At 42.5% G+C, this 18,392-nt stretch overlaps 1 protein-coding gene across 5 annotated transcripts in view; it reads left to right on the top strand.

The window, feature by feature from the left end:
• Positions 1-17,500, top strand: part of C14H7orf50 (chromosome 14 C7orf50 homolog) — a 93,062-nt gene extending 75,562 nt beyond the window's left edge. For all 5 annotated transcript variants that reach the window (XM_015876534.2, XM_032447611.1, XM_015876535.2 and 2 more), the window contains 2 exons: positions 11,462-11,543; positions 14,941-17,500. In XM_015876534.2, the coding sequence (XP_015732020.1) occupies positions 11,462-11,543; positions 14,941-15,123 (265 nt within the window). In that variant the 3' untranslated portion in view covers positions 15,124-17,500. The remainder of the gene's footprint in view (positions 1-11,461; positions 11,544-14,940) is intronic.
• Positions 17,501-18,392: the final 892 nt, after the last annotated feature.

Genomic DNA, 18,392 nt, shown 5'->3' with positions numbered 1-18,392 from the left:
AGGTGATGCTTCTCAGAGTGCACGGACATCTTTTCTGCTCTGTGGGATGAAATGAAGAGGAATTCTCCTCTTGAAAAGGAGGAAAGAAAAGGAGGAATTATGCTTGGAAAAGGTAACAGTGGTGCTGAACAGGAGGAAGGGAACAGTGAAGCAGGAGGGAAGAGCTGGGTGCTGGTGGTTGTACAGGGCTTTTCCTCTTAACAGTGACGTTCCTCTTTTCTTTTAGGATGATTCACTTCTAAATGCAAGGTCAGAATGCCTCCTTTCTTTGATTCTTAGAAAATAGGAAATAAGTGTCATACCTTTTAAAGCAATAAGTGCCTTCAAATGAAAAGATGTTGCAATTCATGAGAATTCTAATTAGATGTAATTATAACCCAACTGACCTTCCGTGGTGCTAAAATGTTGGCAGAACTTGTTTGCCTCGGCAAGTCACTCTCCTCTAGAAATGTTTCTGTTCCCATGCTTAGCTCAGCAAGCTGTTGCTATATGGATCTGCACGTATGGATTTCTGCATCACCCACCATAGGAATAGAAATGAGAATAGGTGTCACCTGAAGCACGTGGAAGCTGATATCTTTTGTAGAAGGATCAGATAACAGCACTGTATGGATATTGCTGTGAATTACCTGAGCCTTACAATGTTATCTACCAGATACTTACACTGGAAAAATAAGCTGCTGAAGTGTGTTTCTTTTCTCTCTGTCATGATTTATATGCTACCAGCACTGAGTGTCACCGGGGTGTTTCCCAGGGCATCGTGTTTTCAGTTTCCTATGCAGAGGCTGCTTTTGTATTGCTGCCTTAAATTTAGGTGAGAATGTCAGAGACACCCTCAGAAAATAAGAAAGTAAGTGAAAATAAGATGCTTACCACAATGATATAAAGCAAGGGCACGTTTCAGAGCACAGAAATAAGACAGTTTGGCACTGGGTGGGGAAATGGTGTGGCTGCAGGACGTGGCACTGTGCAGGAGTGCCGTGCTGCAGGATGGAAGCAGAGCTTCAACCTGGGTCAGGCTGGAGAAGGGCATTGATAGGCGTCTTTCATTTTAAGAGTTATTGATGTTTCCCCATCCATGGATTGAGCTTTTAGGTATTAAAAGTAACCAAATGCACATAAATCTGAACATCACAGGTTGTCTTTTCTTCCTCCAGAGACTGTCTGGGTTTGTCAGATATGAAGAAAATGTTTTGCCCTGATTGACTGATTGATTGCTATTCAATTAATTATGGCTGCTACTATGCAAACATAAACATAGTCTGTGTCATATGGAAATTCAACATTCATGCCTGGTGCATTTCAAAGCCAGTTCCTCTCTCCAGCACTTTGCTGCTCTTGTCATGGCCCCGCAGGAAGGGAAGTCTGGGGGAAGTGTTGGGTTTGGTGAGATCTCTGTTGGCTGGGAGCTGTTCATAACAGCTTCTTTGGTATGAAACCTTGATATTAAAAGTGGAATGCCGGGTATCACAAAAGCTCAATGCAAAACAAAATGATATCGAGTCTAATGCAGATAGCAATGAATGTTTTGGACAGCTTTTCTGGTGATAACCTTGGGAAGAAAGATGTTGGAAAAGAATTTGGAATTCCAATATCTGATCAAAAATGCCTGAATAGATAGGAAGACCATCTCAACCCATAGGAGATTAGTAGAGCTTAACACACCTTGTTGTGCCAGTGCAGCAGTCCGTGCTTTCCCGAGATGCTGAGCTGCTCTAGATGCTATGGGGCTTCACAACTGCATCAGTAAGTTGTTAGAAGCATCTCCTTTGCAAATGTTTTGCTTATTGAATTGTAACTTTGCTGTTGTCCCTGGGATGTAATGTCTGTAATGTAATGTGAGACGGAGCGCTGGGAGCCCTGACACTGGTGCATGAAGCAGGAATGCCTCGCTGCAAACACTGCACCAATAGGGCTGGGGCAGGGAGTGTTCCCCATGGCAGGGAGATGCAGTAAATGTAGGAGCTCACCAATTACCCTGAAGTTCATCAGCCACTGCAGCACTGATCGAATGGTGAATCTCAGCCAAAGCAAAAGTCAGGCCATGAAAGTGTCCTGAAAGTGCAGCAGAGATGAGGGGGTTGTGGTGGTGCAGGGTGGTTTTGCTTTAATTATTGAAGGGTTGTTTTTTGAAGGTTCTGTTGGCTGCAGATGTAACTGATCCATTTGTATGTGCTTTCACGGTCCTGAGTTACAGAAGGAACCGCCTGAATCCAGGAGTCAGATAGAGGGTAAATTTGCATTTGGTGTTGTTCTGCGGCTGCTTTTGTGAACCTGGGCAGACGTTTGCTGCTATCTGATTTCAAAGGCTTCTCCTCACACTGCACAGAGCAGAGCTTTTGTCTCAGGTCTGCTCCAACTTTCTGTGCTGCTCATTTTTAGCTCTACCTGCTTCTGAGCAGTATTCCTCCCCTTGGCCTCAATCAGAGCATGAAAATCCCTCTGTAAAATGGAAAGTTAGCCCATTCATTATAACACTTGATCTGCCTCATTTTAAAGGAAGTCTCTGTTCATGGCAGAGAAAGACTTGTCTTAATAGGAGAGTAGGGTTACCTTATCGTCATCCCGCAGTCCCCTGTGGCATCTGCTGGAGCCCGGTCAGTTTGTTTGCAGTTCCCTAGCAGCCCCAGCATTACTCACAACCCCTACAAAGCTGTCGCCACAGCACCCACACCTTGGTTATTTTTAGGGTGCCAGTATATCCACAGCTATTCCTGCGGGGTGGATGCAGAGGGCATTCTCACTCTCCAGGTTTGGTGCTGCATAGGATTCTGCACATGTCCCATTGCACTCTCAGTAATAGCAGCACACAGCACCGCCCGTCCCATCAGGGTGTCTGAGCAGCCCAGCACCGTGGTTATGGCCTCTCTGATGCACCCACTGACTTCTGCATTCACTTCTCAGTGTCTGAGGGGCAAGTGATGTGCAGTGCTGTGCTGGAGCCCTGCCAGCCTTCTCCTAACCCCCCTTGTGACACCAGCAGGATGTCATGTAGTGCGGGAATTGCTTTTAAAGCATTAATGATTAACTCCATGGTGGGTTAGCTGCTTTTTAGAGTCCCAATACAGCAGTGCTGCTGCTTTGCACGAAAGTACTTTAACATCTACCTTTGCTTCAGCCACTTCCTGCAGATTTCTGTTCTGATGTTTGTTTTTGTTGCAGAAGGGCACGTGGAAACAGGAGGGTCACACTTGCAGTCTGCAGCTGTGTTACAGCAGCCCAGCTTTGCAGTGCTGGGTGAGGAAATGGCTGCAGGGCTCTGAGCAGGGAGAGCACCCGTGTGACCCTGTACTGTGCAGGAATACAGGGCTCAGGTCTGGAGCTGAGGACCAGGGTGGAGCTCAGGTGAATCTGAATTAAGAAGCCGTCCCTCTGTAATCTTGGCTGTCCTTACCAAGAGTTTCTGGGAAGGAAAAAAGAAAATAAATTAAAAAAAATAAATAAAATTTAAAAAATCAAAGAAATACATTCTGAGTATCAGTAATTCTGCCCTGGAAATGTTCCAGAGGGCCAGAGCTAGATTATTTATCCACTTATGTTATAATTTCAGTCATTTCCAGCAAGGGATGTCCATATTAATAGATAAGGTTTTGAAGAATGTAAGCACTGAGTAAGCAGCTCTGGCTTCTGGAGACAAAACAAGACTGAAGATTCTGAAATGTTGGGTTATGAGACTTGTAAGCTGAGCTCCAGTTCTGAGATACTGCAGATATTTCCTCATTATTTCCAGCTCATTCAAAAGGAGGAAATAAATATTATAACATGCGCTACTGCGTGATGTTCCAATAACATTAGTGGAGGTTTTGTGATTCAGCTTACTAAACTGAGCCTTGGAAAAGCTGCTGCTCTCGCATGGCTTTCCCTGCACCAGCCCTCTTATGGGTTAGCCATTAATAGCATTCTGAAGAAACTCATTTCTATCTCATGTAGGGAAAGGATTTGGAATAGCTTTCTGACCCATTTGCTTAGCACTTACGCGTGGCTTAAGAGGAGAAAACAAGGGAGGAAGTTCACGTCTGTGCTAAATTCGTGTCCATCCGTGGATGTTGTGTCTTGCTAAATCTGCTCATCATCCCATTTAGTTTATGGCAGAGGAAGAAGATTTCTTCTTGTCCTTTCCAGAACCGTAAATGCTCGCTACGTTTTACAGAAAGGGACAAATAGATTTAAAAAATCTCTAATCCTGCTTTATGGCACCGAATCACATCGCTCGTCCTTCCCAATCTTTGAATTAAGGTTACTGGAGGTCACAGGGGCACCTCTCAAAGCGCTTCTCAGAGGGTCTTCCTTGGAATCCTTCTGTGTCTGCACCTCTGCCATTGTGTCAGTGTGAAACAAAGCTGTCTCAACATTTCTTGGGTGTTTGGTTCCAACAGTCTCATGGGGTTGTATAGTATTTCATAGCATCATTAACATGACGTCTTCTCCATTTCTTATTTTGGAAGAGGAGCTTGCATGGATTTGTTTCTATGATGTTCTGTTAGTGTGCTCCTAAAGGCCACATCTGCATTGATTTCTGGGTGCAAATGCTGTATGGGGATTAATATTCCAAACCATTTCAGCTACTCTGGAAGAGATTTCTGTCTTCATCCAGGTCTATATGTAATTATAAGGGAACTAGGGGGGCAGGAGCACGTCTTGTTTTGAACATATAATTTCTATATGTCTAAGTGCTTCCTTAGATGGAGAAAAATAGGTAACAAGGGTTAAGCCTATCAGTATCAGGCTAAAATACTGCAGGTATCTTCGCCTGATTCTCTGTCCTGGAAGATAACTTCTTTTTTTCCCCAACCTAATTAAGAAAATATAATGCATCCTTTCTTAATGACTCTCATTTCCACTAAAATAAAATTTAGCATAAATGAATTTTCTTAACAGCTTATTAAATGTCCTCATTAGGTATTTCTCGTTGAGACCCAGCTTTCATCTGTGCACAGCATCATTCAAAAGATGTTGCATCTAATTAAATAATTAAGCAGCTTTGATATATTCTTTCATCTGAAATGGCTTCTAGTAACCTTGTAAGAGGTATTGGGTTTGGAAGCAGGAGTTTGTAATCCCCGGGCAGTGTTCTTCAGGTACCTGCTGATGTTTCTAAGCAAAAGCAGATTGCAGAGCGGGTTCTCTTTAAGTGAAGGAAATATTTGCAGTGTGTTCACAGAGCATGAAGCCCACATGTTAAATCCTGACCCATCTCCTGGACTCAGGAAAGGACATTCCTTCCTATTTCCTATCACCTACCTTCTTCCATTCAGACCGTGCTCCTGGCTTGGCAGAAATGCAAAGGGAAGGCTGAGTGTTTTCTCTGTGTCACAACACTGACATGCAGGAGAATTAGCACCGCAGCTCACTTCCTCCAGCACACTTCAGCTATTGTGCCCAAACGTTCAAAGTAAGGTTGAAAAAGTGGTTTCGTAGCTGTAGGGAATCGTTTAGGCAGGTCAGCCAAGGCCAAAATTAACATTTAAAATGCACTTGGCAATGATTGTTAATCAGCTCCAGGGAACCATCACAGCCTCCCACCCCCCGTTAGACTTAACAGGCAATATTTTTCAAATAATAAAACCGGATCCTTAATAAAGCTTGTCTCCTTCACACAGTAATAAATGCGATGGTGCCCCAAAAGGTATCAGTAATTACTTTCATATGGATAAAGTCAGCTCGCAGTGAGAGCCACCTGCAGGAAGCAGTTGTGGGCAGGTTGGTTTCTCTAAGCAGATTGCATTCAGCCTTGGTAACGCAATGCACATCTCAGGGTGTTGGGAGAGGACATGGTGCTGTCCTGGACACTGCAGAGCATGGGCAGGCATTGCTGAGCAGTGCAGCTCCATGGAGAAAACCCACGTGTGCTGTCAACTGTGCTGAGCTTTTCAGTTCCTTTCTCTCAAAATCAATCTCTTCTTCTGTGATAATTCAACTCCTACTTTGTCTTCTTTTTATAACTCCGTATGAAATAAGAAGCATATTTATCATGGCAGTATTACCTTTAGGTTTTTTATCCCACTGCTTTCAAGCGTCTCCGTAACTACTGGAAACAACAGAAGGTTCTCGACGTAGCCTGTATATTTTCCAATCAAATGCAGTTTTCTTCCAGACAAGCTCAAACAGATGCCAGCCACTAAATAATAGTACTAGAAAATGATTATTACTTTTTTAATTGGATATTTTCCCCCACTTGACCGTGGGTGGCGGCTGCAGGTAGGTCGGTGTCTATGAAAGGCTGACAAGTTGAATCACAGCTGAGATGCCCTGCATGTATTATACCATATATAAGAAGTATGAGCTCTATTGATGACATGTCATATGCATTTGAGGCGCAGTTTCAGCTTTCTGGGTCGACCTGCCTTCCACTTCTCACCTGTGGCATCTGTTTGTGCCCCATGCTGGGTGTGAGCAGCGCCTGTGCTGGAGCAGGAAGAGCATTTTTGTCTTGGATGGAGCTTCAGGATGTGAGCCTAATATAAAGCGTAATAAATAATGGCAAGTGATAAAAGTGCACATAATAAAAGATGCGCTGTGATAAACATTTAATGTAGATCTAATCAAAGGTTTGCTTTAAGGCACAAAGGCTCCTTCCTTCTCCTTTGTAAATGCTTTCTAAGGAAGTTCTTTGATTTGTTTAACTCACTGTGCAGATACGATCTGGCCTTATATTAGACAATAGAACCAAAAGGAGCTACTGAAAAGGATGTTTCTTTCTTCCCTCCTGTCCATGTGATTCCTGAACTAAAACTGAAAGTTAAGAGAAAGCCTTTTTTCCCCCCTTGCCCTTTCCCAGCTCTGCAGTCACAGCGCTCAGTACAAACCAGATGGACGAATACATTAAAAGTTGTTTTTAAACCACAGATTAAGAAACGGTGCCAGGATTTTCTACCAAAAAATGTGGCACCGCTTCCAAAATCTGTTGACAATTTTTAGAAGTTTCTTCTGGCAAAAGAGATCCATTGATGTCTCTTCTTCTCTTCCAGGAAAATGAGAAAAAAACCTTTTTCTAAGCTTGAAGTTAATTAACTTCCATGCTGTATTTCAGAGATCAATGTCAATGTATTCGCTTTTCCAGGAATGGGAGTTGGCACATAACAGGATCATCCATTGCGTGAGCAAAACACGATTAAAAATAAGGGCTGTGACTCTTCCTTACATCTGTACTTGGGTCCTACATTTTAATTACAGCCATTCTGCTTCAGCCTTTAAAAATCGATTTAGATTGTAAAATCTGGGTATTTCTTCCAAACGAGGGCAGTCAGCATCACACACACACACACCTGAGGTGGGGTTTCCTCTCACCTCCCATACAGCTTGCCCTGTGCTGTAGGATGGCTCTCTTGGCATTCAGTCCTTAGGAGCCCTTTCTGTCAATGCAGCTTTTGGTCTGTGCAGTAAAGAGGTCTGGCGCTGACAATGAAAGAAAATGAAAGAAATTACCTGCTTAAAACACACAGTTGTTTCAAATGCCTCAAGAGAAATAAAATACCCACGATACAAATGAACTCCTTAACATTTCCCTTTAAATAACTCTATGTGTTATGACTGGACAAAAACTTATTATTTCTAGTTTGCTATATGCACTGGAGGGCGTATATAAAACTTACATCCACATAGGTTTTATATATCCACATCCACTGCTCTTCTCCCACCTGAACACACCTCTGCTGAATTCTGCCCCACTCATGATGCTCCAGCATTCCCAGGGAGCCTCTGTGAGGTGCCAGGTTCCTTTGCTCACCTGTAGGCCGTATGTAGCATTGAACTGAGCTGAAATCACTGCTCAGTTTCCAAGTTCGTGCCTGTTGCACGCATTTACAGACAGGGCACTGAGTGCAGGAGCTTTGCTTTGTGCAGTCGATGGAGTAGGGGAGGCAGGGGCTGTCTGCCCAACTCAATGGCAGCAGACATAGATGGGTGCAGGTGTCCTTGTGTTTGACATACGGCAATGTTCTCCTGCTGTGTCTGGTGGTTATTGGTAGTCGTGTGTCTGTCTTTCCTTTTTGCTTTCTTGACACTTGTCTCTGACCCAATGATCTTTTCAGTCAAGTGAGTAAAACGGATGGTTCTCAAACAGTGCTTTTCTTTGCACACAGGAGATTATATAAGTGTTGGGACAGCTTCCGAGTGTTTTGTCCTGGCCAGCACCCTAAGCAGATGCATTGTTGTCTTCCTGAATTCAATTGGTAACAATAATGTTTTTTTCTCTTGCTGCATTTCTGGAACCAATCTGACTCTTTCCCTTCCCTTTCTGTACTACAGCATCCCATGGAGTGCACTGCCCTGCATGCTGCCAGCTGCTTTCTGTGCTCCTACTTAGTTGTCAGGACTCAGAAATGCCCCTTTTCTGTCACAGTGGTGAAAGGGATGGGATTAAGCATTTTAAAGGCAGATTGCATCTTCAGTGAGAGGCTGGGAAGGCACAATGCAACCACATGTGATTTTAACGTATAGACTAAAACTCATTTGTGTAATGGACCAGTGGAAATCTTGGGCATCTCTTCTTACCCTGATGCTAAAAAACAAAACCAAAAGCTCTTTTGGAAACATTCTTTTTTTGATTCATATCCTCCATATCTTCAATTTCGGAGCTATTTGGGAAGATGGTTTGCACAGACACGAAAGCTCTCTTTAACTAAAGGCAGCTGATGTGTTTTTTCAATGAGCTGGAGCTCATAAGAGAGATTCAAACATTAACTGTGTAAAGAAGGCAATTAGTGTTTGTACAATATATTGGAAATTAGCCCTTGGCGCATTGGGAAAATACATGTTTTAAACATGTCTATTTTCCGTCCAATTCTGTAGCTTATATTAGATCTGGGCGTAGACTAAAGGCCACCAAATGAATTTAAAGCAGTGAATATTGTGATCGTCTCTAAGAAGCATTTTTATTTTCTATGATGTAGTTGGTCTTAACTCTGTTTATTTAACCACTGCAGGGAAAATCCTTTTCTGCTGCTGTAACATGTCAGGAAAGCTTATCTGCATATGAACAGCAAAGCAGAGACCTCTCCTGCATTATGAAGCTCTAAGATCTTTAGTTTAAAAGCTGAGCATTTCTAAGAATGCACTGATTGTGTCATTCTGGTAAGAAGAGGGATCCTGCTCACATCGTCACCGAGTGACACTGTCCGTTGGTTTTAAAGGGAAAAAGCCACTGTGGTCATAGGAATCAGTGGAAGACTTTTATAACTGTGGGAGGTCCAATTACAGGGAGCAACTGCCACGTTATTTGTCTTGATTATCCATTATGGTGTGTGTTTTGGCTGCAGTTCGATGGGAAATCAGGTCAGGAGAAGGGCTGTGTTCACTGGGACAAGAGAGAGGAACCGATGAAGCCAAAGAAAGAGAAGCACTTAAAAACCTGATGGCAGTTTGAGAAAACATGAACGCTTCTATCATCGGTGAAGGGACATGCAGCTTCTTCCCATGTTATTTCAGCCTTTGATCCTAGCTGGGCAAGTGCAAAATGGGGGAAATGGCTGGAGAGTCTCTGGTGCTGTGATGGGCACGAGCATCGTTACTGCGGTTGATTATGTTAAACTGTATGTTAACTATCATGGTTATATAATTAATTCTATCAGAAGCCTTTCTAGAAGACTGGCTGAAACTCGTGTTCATTTCTACAAGAGAATTCACTGTGGTGGAGGTGGCTGTGGGTGCAGCAGCGTGATGGCTGCCTCAACACGTGGAAGAGAGCATATGGTTTCAGTAACGGGCTAATAAGAGCAATTAACCTTACAGTGCACTCATTTGTAAGTCCCAGTTGTTTATAAAGTAGGTAATAAAGATATTGTAACATCATATAGCTTTATAGGAGATTAGTGAAATGAGGCTGTGTTTTTCAAGCTAGCGCCTGTTAGCACTCTGCTGATAGCGTAAGGGATAGAAGCATAAAATCAGCAGAGGATGAAATCCTTGGAGTGTTAGGCAGTGTGTTTAACCGAGCAATGTAAATCACAAGTGAGTAGTGCCTTGTACAGAGGTTGTCCTTAGAAGAGGGGCTGCTCAGTAGTCAGGTCTGACATTCAGCCTGCTCTTGCCACCTTGCGAAGGTTGTGATATTATTGGTGTTATGTCTGTCCTTTTTTGGGTCGCTGTCATTTGTCTGATGATACACCTTGTATTTTGGCTGCAGGGTTTTTTACAGAATTTAGCTCCTGATTACCCTAACGAGCTGTTGCCAGTTTTTTCTTTAAGCTGAATTTCTGAGTCAGGGAAGCCCTTGGAGGGGGCAGGGAGTTCTGTGGAGGCTCCCAGACTTGTGGCCTTGTTTTTTTCTCTGTTTCATTGAATGGGCTGAACAATGCATTTGCTGGTGCAGCATTCCCCGAATATGAGGGCTCTTTTGCTTTATTAGACTTGACAGTGTTTAAACAATGCTAATTCTCATACCCAGCTGGCTTTTCAATTGATGCTGTGCTCTCTGTCGCTGTGTAAAACAAACTGAAGCATTAAAGACATCTTGCAAACCTCCCCCTGGGGATTCAACTTTTCTTAGAGAAAAATCAAGTAGAAAACTTTCTGGTTTTTCTCCGTGTGTTTTTCTGCTGGATCTTTAAGTGATATTTCAGTGTATTAACAAATGTTGTACATGTTAAGGTGCTGATTTTCAGGCACGTGCTTTGAAAATCAATATTTGTTCTCTAGTGGGATTTGCTGGTTTGCTCATTTCTTGGTGGACCAAAGGTCTCTTTCTTCACCTGAAGCAGAATAGACCTGTTTAAAAACTATTTAAGTTCCACATGGAATTGCCATTTTCTGTCCTGTAACCTTCAGCAGTTTGCTCACACCGTTATGCCAACCAAAGCCTTGCAGCTCCTGCAAAATGCGTTCTGTGCACTCAGCGGCGCTCAGCGGTTCAGCTTTGCTGGGCTCATCTCATCCCCTGCATCCCAATGTGTCCTTCAGCCACAGTGCCTGGGGGCTGTGGGCACTCCTCAGGCATGAGTCCCTCCTGCCAGCTGTGTAGGGGCTGCTTAATTTCACATGTATTTAAGCTTATTGGGAAATGCTGAAATTCTGAAGCCCAAGCTTGAGTCCTCGCCCACCCCTCATCCCCACATGCTGAGCTGTGCAGAGCTGTGGCTGTGGGTCTGGGCTGGCAGTGGTTGTATGTCACATGAGGGCAGCGGCCGCTCGTAGCTCCAAGAGGAGGAAGGCCTTCAGTTCTGACCTAAGGAATCAGTGCTTTCTGATGGAAATACTTCACATTCTTGGCTGTGGTCTCTCTCTTGGCCGTGGTCTCTTCCTATGAGCTTTTCACTTCTTGCACAAAAGCCATCCAGCCTTGTTTTGCCACTTGTAGAAAAACACGCACTAATATCCCATCGACACAACGTTATGCATCAACACAATGTCATGCATGCAAAATTCCTTAGAATCCCTATAGGAAATATTGTATGAACAATAAATATTTCAATCACGCGGTATTTTAAGCTTTTTTTTTTCTTTCTTTGTCTTCAATTTATTGCAGCTGGTCTGAAAACCCAAAGGAATGGAAGTTTCAAAAGACAAGACAGACCTGGCTGCTCTCACACATGTATGAGAAAGAGAAGGTTTGTATTATCAGAAGGTGTTCTCAGAATGATAATGTTATCAAGTTTTATGTGTTAATTGTGGCTATTATTTATTAAGCAAAAGCCATTAGCATTAGCCGTGTGCTTTTCTAATATTTTTTAAATCATTTATGAATCCATTGCAGTCTTTTTAACTGAAATATCAGCTATTTATCTTCCTGTTTTGGGGTGGTCACCACTAGAATTAAGCACATCAGACAGAGAGGAATAACACTTTGTATGAACCTGAAACTTAATGAGGGTAGATTTGAACATGTCCTTATTTTGAGTTTCTGACTGTGGAACCCAGAGCTGTACGATGTTGTGCTGAGGGATGAGGTTTGTTCAGCAGTGTTGGTGACAGGTGGATGGTTGGACTGGATGATCTTAAAGGTCTGTTCCAACTTTGGTGAATCTCTGATTCGTGGATTGCTTCAGATATCTGCTCCAAATAAGATGTACAGACACATTGCCAAGATGCTGAAATAGCTTTCTCATCGAAATTAGAAGTGAGACCTTATGTTGTAAAAAGCATAAGGCGTAACCAGAAGCCAGCCTTTCATCATTACCCAAATCCATTCATTTCATAACTTAAAAAACAGCATCCATGTAGCTTCCAATCAGCATCTGAGCACTGCAGTGCAGAGCAGATCACTTCAGCTGGTGCTCCCATTGTGTAGCAGAGCACCCATCTCACTGTTTGCACAGCAGCTCCTTACTGATTCATTCCATTGGCATTCAGTCAGGTGTCGCTGGCTGTGTGTGTGCATTTACACACTTAAACATCGCCATCTTCCTGACCCAAATGGCACCAACCACCTGGCAGTAGGTGTTACTTTTACGATTAAAAATACTTCCAGAGAACTGTCTAATTAAAAGCAGAGCTTTGTGAAAGCAACAAGTGTTCACACAGCGTAATGAGTTGCCACATACGTATTGGATAATAGCTATCCAGGTTGTTTGCGTTGCCTTTTCTTCTTAAGCTGTGCTGTTAAAAGTGTTTATCCACCTTTCGAAGTCTGCGTGTGCTCTTTAACTCTGCTTAGAAACTGCTTTATGGCCAGAGTGGCATTTTTGCTCTTTTACCTGTTTGCTTTGGGGTTTTGTGTTGCAATATGCTTGGAAATAATTAACTGTAAGTAGCGTTTGTGTTACAGATCAAAACCCAGCTTCACTCTATTCTGTGACACTGAAATGGAAACCTCCTTTCTAGTTTTGTTGTGTTTTTTTTCCTTATCCAAGTGATGAAAGCATAACGATTTATTTCTATTCACATGTTTTGTACTCTTTAATAATCAAAGATGCTTTGTATACGAGCTGCAGATAATGATTAACATCTGCATTCATATTCAGTGCAGTGAGCAGAGCCACTCATGATCGAGCATATATGAAGTCTTCTTCTTTGTCAGGACGATGCAGGGCTGCTTTTGCTTTGTTTTTATACTCAAATCTGATTTCCTGTCCATTATAGAATAAAGTCCGTTATCTGCTCCAATGCATGTTGGTCGTGGCAGAGGTAAAGCAGGTGTGCAAGAGGGAATTAAAAACAAGCAAAAGGGAAAATGGTTTAAAAGAACCATAATGACAGTAGTGAGATCCTGTAGACATCACTTCATTTGCTGGAGCTGTGGTGGGCCACCTCAGTACCCAATTCCAGCCCTCCCAGCTGAGCTTAGAGACAGGCAGTGCTCATAAAGCCTCACCAAGAGGCCCTAACATTGCAACCCCTAAAACAGTCCAACTAAGTGTGACTGCACACAGTGAGCTGTGACTGTGCTGTGGGGTCTGAGCACAGGGGGCTTTATATATGCAGCTCATTTGGCTAAAGCAGGACGCAGAAATGGGGCTGAGCTTTAAATGCCTGGTTCTGATACCTGTGCTGAAGGGCCATTGTGCTGACACCGTTTGCATCTCAGTGTTTTTCACTGTTAGCAGCATGTTTAATCCGAGTAAAAACGGTTCCAAAAGTGTTGAGGTTTTTTCATTGTTTTTCGGTGTGTTGGTTTTATATTACAGGCACACTTTATGTATCACCAATTTCAGTGTTAGTCATTATAAAATGAATATATATATATTTATCTGTACTGTTTCTTTAGCACGGGAATGCTTGTGTGAAGTCCATAAAGGTTTTCCATAGGGTGTGAGTTACGAAGCAGAGTGCAGGCTGCACCTTTGATTTACTGCTCAGTAATATCCCCAATTGATTAAGGCAGCATTGGAGTATTTTCTCTTCCTCCTCTTTGAGGGCGATAGAAGTTTTAGTGATCACAGTTGTTCTGCCAAATGTCGCTGGAGAAATAAGCTGTAAATTAAGCATCTGCTGAAGCTCTGTCTTCTCTGCAGTGTTGATACTCCACAGGGTTGGAGCAGCCCTCGTGCAATGGCTCCAGGCCTTTAAATACTTACGCATGTGTTTAGCTTTGCTCACACTGAGTACGCCTTGCAATGTTGTGTGTGTAAAGTCAAACAAAGAAACATATTTGCAGGGTGAGGTCATTGTCACATCTCCTGATTCACAGCAAAAACTCTGTGCTCTTATTGGCTCCAACCAGCTCCACAGATACACAAGGTGAAGTTAAGATATGCTTCAGATAGATCTGTTTACTGAACACTGTTGACAATAAGTTGGTTCGAAATACTGCAGAATCATCAGCAGTCTTCGCTATATTACTGCCAAGAGTCCTTAATGGAGTTGTATGTTGTACCAGACAGGCTAAAATTTAATCTCTTACTGGTTAATTGGAAAGGAAGTAAAATGGGGGTCAGGCGACTGCAGATAACTGAATTGCTTTTGATGTCTGATGCGTTAAAGGGGTGTATCAGTTTTAGTCAGCGTGATTTAAAAATTGTTCCCATATGTCTGAATTTTTGCAAATTCAACTCAATTCCTTTGTATAAGCATTCTGTCACAGTCAGGATCTGTTGTGTGCTGCTGGGTGGTATCTCATCATAGCAAACTGATGGTTTTGGGTAGGACTGAGGATACTTCCAGCATAATTAATTCCTTGGACACACTTCTGCCGTTCTCCCGAGTTTGGTGAGGTTTGCATACATGTATCCAAAACTGGGGTCTGGTTGGTATGTGTTATCCCTCCCAGCAGCCCTCACAGGCTGGAGCTCTCTCTCTCAGGCAGTGTTTGCATTTGCTGATCATCACTTCCACATCTGCTCAGCATTTCCCCTCTGAGCCCATGACAGTTCTCACTGCGGTCTGTCCTTCCCAGCACTTTGAGCATTGGCAAGAAACTCTTCCATTTGGAGGTGGGCATCAGCAGATGCAAATGTCTGTGTAATTCACCTACCTTTCAGGTAATGCTTTGACATGACTGTGGATGAACACTGAAAGAGAAGAAAACAAAGCAGGTATTTTTTTAATTCCATGTTTCTTTCTTTGCAGGTTCCAGATGAGTATTTCACCATTTTACTGGACTATCTGCAGGGCCTTAAGGGCAGCGCGCGAGACACAACTGTGCAGAAAGCTGAAGCTCTAATGCAGGAATTGGATGGATTAGATGCAGAAGACCCAACCGTGATGGAGAAGTGTGAGCGCATACGCCAAGTTCTGCAGCTGCTGTCTTGAGCGTGGTTCTGTGTCTTGGTGCTTGTCTGCTGGAGAGAAGCATTGAATATCATGTGCAGATACTTCAAATTTGTTGTAAAGACATATTTTAATAATGAATCTGAATACTGAATATTCTGAATTTGTATTCATGTTTTCAGCTACAAATATTTCTCATGTTTTGAGGTGATGAAGTCAAAAGAGAACACCACATATGGCCCACCGCTACACTGATGAAAAGTAATCTCACTGCGTATCTTTAGAGAAGCACATCTCCCTTTCTTGTTAGGTCTTCTTCAACTCTCCATCTAATTACTGTTAAATAAGAGGAGCTTTGCAGTCCTTAACAAGGAGAGCAGAGCAGCCAACAAAAAGCCCGGAGGTTCCTTTACAATGGCAGCTTGTAGCATTAGCTTACAGTGCAGTGCTTGCTCAGCCAGCTGCAGTCTATCACTTTCAGCTTCAGAAGCGTGTCATTTGGATTTGGGAAAGATCATTTTCAGTCTGTTGAGCATGGGTTGTATAACACAGTTGCTTATTGGTACTTCACAGGGTAATCTGGAGATATCATCAGCTTTGTTAGTTTTCCTTGTATATTTCAAAGGTTTTCAATGCTTTGCGGCAATTGTTTAGATATTCAGATAATGTGCAGATGGGAACAGCTCAGATCTTTTGACCATATGTACCGAAATCATCTGATCGTACCCAAACTCACCCTGTGATGAGAAGTGCTGCACAGCAACACTTTGAGTGCTGCCCGCCAATACTGTGTTTTCATTTTGCTCTGTAATTGGTGTCTAAAAGAGTAAATTTGCGTTCATTTGCTTTGATGTGGGGCATTTATCTCCTATAAATGTGCAAAAAATGAGGCTTTCAAGTAAAAACCAAAGACATCAATCACTCAAAAGTTGTATGATTGGCTTATTATTTAATAACACTTGCATTCAGACTGTGTTCTTGACTTGATTCTTTAGTCTTTCTGCAGATATTGTTCGTACTGTACTACCAACAACTTTATCAAATGCATATATTGGAAGAGTGGCTGTCTTTGGTAATTACTGCTTTAATGTGGATGGATGAAGGAGGGCAGAATTGATGGTCTAATTTTTCAGTAAGAAGCATTTGAGTGGGTTTGACAGCCTCCACAGTCAATTACGAACCTTTAGAAGTATGAAATATGTTACTGGTAACAAATAACTTAAGATTTGGGCTTCTTGAAGATGAGGTTTTCAACCGTATAAGACCTGTTGTTAGCCCAAGCAGAAGCCGATGCTTTTTTCTCTCCATGAGAAGATGAATTTCTAAGGGGTGAAGTTTTCTAAGTGCCTTGTTGGGATTTTATAATTGCATTTTAGGTGCCGGAGAAGAATGCTGGGTGAAGGACATGGTCTTTGACCTTCCCTTCTTCCATGTATGGAAAGTTCAGAAGCTGAACACGAGGGTATCTGTTGCTCTGATTTGTTTGATGGAGAAAGCAAAGTTTGGTGTCATCTGCCACACATCTCCTAGAGCGTGGCACTGCTCGCTGCTGTCTGGCAATGGGTTGGAAGGCATGCACAACTTCTCTTTCATATCATAACTCTGTAAGTCATGTGGTTTCAAAGCTTGGTGTGAAATACTGTAAATATGGTCGTAAACTCTGTCACTTCAGTATTTTAGCTACAGGGCCAGCTTCTGCTCATCTTAGGATTTTAACCTAGAAATTTACATTTCTGGATGATCATATTTATCAGGGTTTCCTCCATGATGTGTTTTAAACGATGTATTTTAAACTATGAGGTGGGTAATTGCAGCCATGGAATTCCTGCAACTGCTCAGAGCTGTGCAGGCAGGCACAACCTGTCGCTTCATTCACGTTGTTCCGTACTTTGGTCACATAGAGTTTTGTAGCCCAGACAATCCTATGGCTGCAGACAGGACAAAGCAGTGTCTGGGTTTCCATGCCGTGGCTGCTGTGTTGGTAAAAATTGAGTCTGAGGCGAGAAGTAACAGTTTGCATGTACGGTCTGACAAATTGCATCTTCATCTGCCTGCTCTAATTGATGTCTCCGTGGGCTAATCTGCATTGTGTAGCTCCAGCTGGAAGGATCCTGTCTGAAGAGAATGCTGAAGTCAGGGCTTCTAGGTAAAATAAGGGAACATTAATTACTCAAAATTGCTTAAAGCTGGAATTGTGCCTCTAATGACAGCACTAATTACTCGGAATCTGACAACGTGAAAAGTTCCCTTTAATTTGACTGATCCTGGCTGTGGGTTGTGTATCTTCTTGGCTTCTTGTCTGCCCACAGTTTTAATTTGTTATCATCATTGTAAAATTACTGAGCAAATGAATTCTCTGTTCTTCTTTGGAACGATATATTGTGGTTGTTGAACATGTCATTTATTTCCTCCTACTGGAGAACATTTCTGCTGTGTTTTGGTTCATGTAAAGCAAGGTGACTCTTGAATTAACTCCTACCCCTTCGGGCAGTACAGAAACTCACTTCAATCTGGGCTTGGTGGGGTTTGGTTGGTTGGATTTCCTTCCCTTGTTTTGTTTTACCTTTGCCACTGAGTCAGAGCAGAAAAAGCAATACTGAAAGGGACTTCATTTGCAAAGGCAGGAAAGTTAGTAAACGTAAGGATGGAAAATCTTCATAGAGTTTTGATTTTAGTCCATCACTCATGTGCAACACGATGGATCATTGCTGTATTTGCCGCCGTGTTGTAACTGGTAAGTCATTTACTTGGTGTGTTCCTACCAATTCTGCTGCTGAATTCACAGTTTATGCCTACCAGGTAGCATTAAAGCTGGAGAAGTAAACTCTGCCATGTGGGTTTGATGCTACACAGAAGAAACCAGTAGGAACTTTCCTGTTAGTTTCACTTAGTGTGGGATCCAGTCACAGCAGTTTCATCACAAGCATTCCCTTCAAAACATGCTTTCATGTTCTGATTCATTTACAGTCAAAATACTGAATTGATGTTACTTAATTTAAACTCAGCTTTGTTGACATAAAACTTTCCAGTGGTTTATTCTTGTTGGGGCTTTGGTTTCCTTTTATGTCTTCCTTTCTGTATGGCTGAGTGAGCCAGTTATTTCTGTGCCTGCAAATAGGAGTATTAGCTGTGTACAGCGACTGCAGTCATACAAGGACACAATTAAATGTCCTTGCCTTTGCAGGATGCTTAGCAATGATTTATAATTACCTTCTATTTTAACTTCTTCATAAGAACTTACAGAGTCAACAAACTCAGTGTGGTCAAAAATAACTATTTCTCAAACTATGTTTTCTCTTTTTCCTAGGAGG

The sequence above is a fragment of the Coturnix japonica genome, chromosome 14, assembly GCF_001577835.2.
Source record: "Coturnix japonica isolate 7356 chromosome 14, Coturnix japonica 2.1, whole genome shotgun sequence".
Lineage (NCBI taxonomy): Eukaryota > Metazoa > Chordata > Aves > Galliformes > Phasianidae > Coturnix > Coturnix japonica.
Note: the sequence above shows the minus strand (reverse complement) of the source record. Positions and strands in the feature narration are given on the sequence as shown.